Raw genomic sequence first — 1,865 nt, 5'->3', positions numbered from 1 at the left:
GTTAGGGTCCGGGATCACAGTCGGCCCGTCATATGGTGGCCAGAAACCCTCTGGAATGGGAGGTGTGAATCCCATCTGATACACACTGAACACCAAACTAAGACGATACACCTGGTAGACGTAAGGCTGCCATGTAAGCCGTGAGTAGGCACAGCATGCCAGTGCGTGGGGACACGGGAAATGAAGTGCCTGGAAGTATCCACAATCACATGTCTGAGATGCAAGCGAGACTCTGTAGCTACCCAATGAGAACGAACCAGTCGGAGTCGTCTCTGCGACGATGAACTCGGAGTTATCCCTACCGTACAAAGTCACTGTGAAGCACCTCGCCGTCTTCAAGTTGGCCTCGATACACTTCACCAAGTGCTGACTGAATTGTTGTCCGGTTCCCAGCTGGGCCTCAGCCTCTCTCCCCTTGCAAACAAACAGTTCGGCCAACCTTCCGTATGTTGCCTTCACTAGCGAGCACACAGGAAGGTTTCTGACACCCTTGAGGATTGAGTTCACACACTCAGAGATATTCGTCGTCATTTGCCCGAATCTCTACCCCTCATCACAATGCTGTGTCCACAACGAATACACAATCCGGTTCGCCCACTCACACTTCGCCAACCAGACCCTCCTGTACGTCGGCCTAAATCCAAAATGTGCGGCCGTGGCATTTAGGAGCACCTTGATACTGATGGATGCATCAGCCCTAACCATTGGCATAATGAATACCGATATCACATGATAATCCAAACTCCTGTGGTCGCTGGAGATGGAGGTGGCGAGACACGTATGCGGTCCATTGTACCGTTTGACCTCCCAAAGGCCCTTACACTGTCGGAGACTCAGCCGAATCAACCATGTGCACCCATTCCCGAACTCAGAACACTTGCCCACATACCGGTGATAGTCAGACTCCACTACCTTGTACTGTACCCCTCGACGGATGCTGTAAGTCTTCACACTTAACAGAGCCTCATCTTTATCTTGAAATTGCTGACCAACCTGAAACTCTGTCAGACCTGCAGACGCTTCAGCATCTCTAGCGCCAAATCTAGCAGGCTGCCTAGGAACCCCCTCCTGCCTCATGGCATCCAAGTCTAAAGAGGAAAAATGTGGAGGGTACTGCTGTGTGCCAGAGCTAGAACCACCTCCCACCCCAGTAGGCTCACTCGCTCCAATATCATCGTCACTGTCATCAGCAATCATATCCAGCTCGACATCATCATCCTCTAGATCATCATAAAATCCATCTCCAACCCCAGCCGGTGCAGCACACTGTAAAGAGGTCGGCAGAAATCCCCTGTTTCGACCTCGTCGCCTACACTGCCATTGAGATCAACAGCGAACGAAGGGGAGGCGACAGGCTGGACGGGTGGCTTGTACGCAGGGACGGAGGAAGAAGCAACGGCAGGTCTAGAGCTAGAACCGGCTACCATGGGTAAACTGGTGGTATTCCGGTTCGAACCCCCCGAGCTGGATACCACATTAACCAACTTTGCCAACAGTTCTGGTGTCCTCACTTCAGGAAACTGCCGGCGACAATGAAACATGACCTGTAAGTCCTCATCACTCCCGATCGTGAAACAATCATACTTCACGGTTTTCTGGAGCACTATGATTGAAATGCGATAGAAAAATTTCTTAACCCGTTTCACACCTTCCAGACCAACTTTCAGCAGTACAGAGCTAACAAGGTCATCATAGCTCGTCGTAGGCCTCACGATAATACAGAGAGGATCCTTATCAGTGAACTTCACACCGGAACGAGTTTTCCTCTTAATCGATCCTCTGTGGTGAACCAACACTACAAAACTCTCCTCACTAGCCATTTTACCCCCTCCAATGAGAGCAACTCACGATCACACCATATATAT

General features: G+C 50.7%; 1 protein-coding gene across 1 annotated transcript; it reads right to left on the bottom strand.

Annotated features, from left to right (window-relative positions):
- Positions 1–543: 543 nt before the first annotated feature.
- Positions 544–1,197, bottom strand: LOC107486006 (uncharacterized). Its single transcript, XM_016106549.1, has one exon. It carries the CDS (start codon positions 1,195–1,197, stop codon positions 544–546), a length of 654 nt encoding a protein of 217 aa, XP_015962035.1.
- Between the last annotated feature and the right edge of the window lie 668 nt (positions 1,198–1,865).

The sequence above is a fragment of the Arachis duranensis genome, chromosome 4 (genome assembly GCF_000817695.3).
Source record: "Arachis duranensis cultivar V14167 chromosome 4, aradu.V14167.gnm2.J7QH, whole genome shotgun sequence".
NCBI classification, from domain to species: domain Eukaryota; kingdom Viridiplantae; phylum Streptophyta; class Magnoliopsida; order Fabales; family Fabaceae; genus Arachis; species Arachis duranensis.
This window is presented reverse-complemented; position numbering and strand designations above follow the sequence as displayed.

Coding starts and splice junctions, on each gene's coding strand:
- LOC107486006 (XM_016106549.1), bottom strand. CDS start 1,197: ATGATTGCTGATGACAGTGACGATGATATTGGAGCGAGTGAGCCTACT.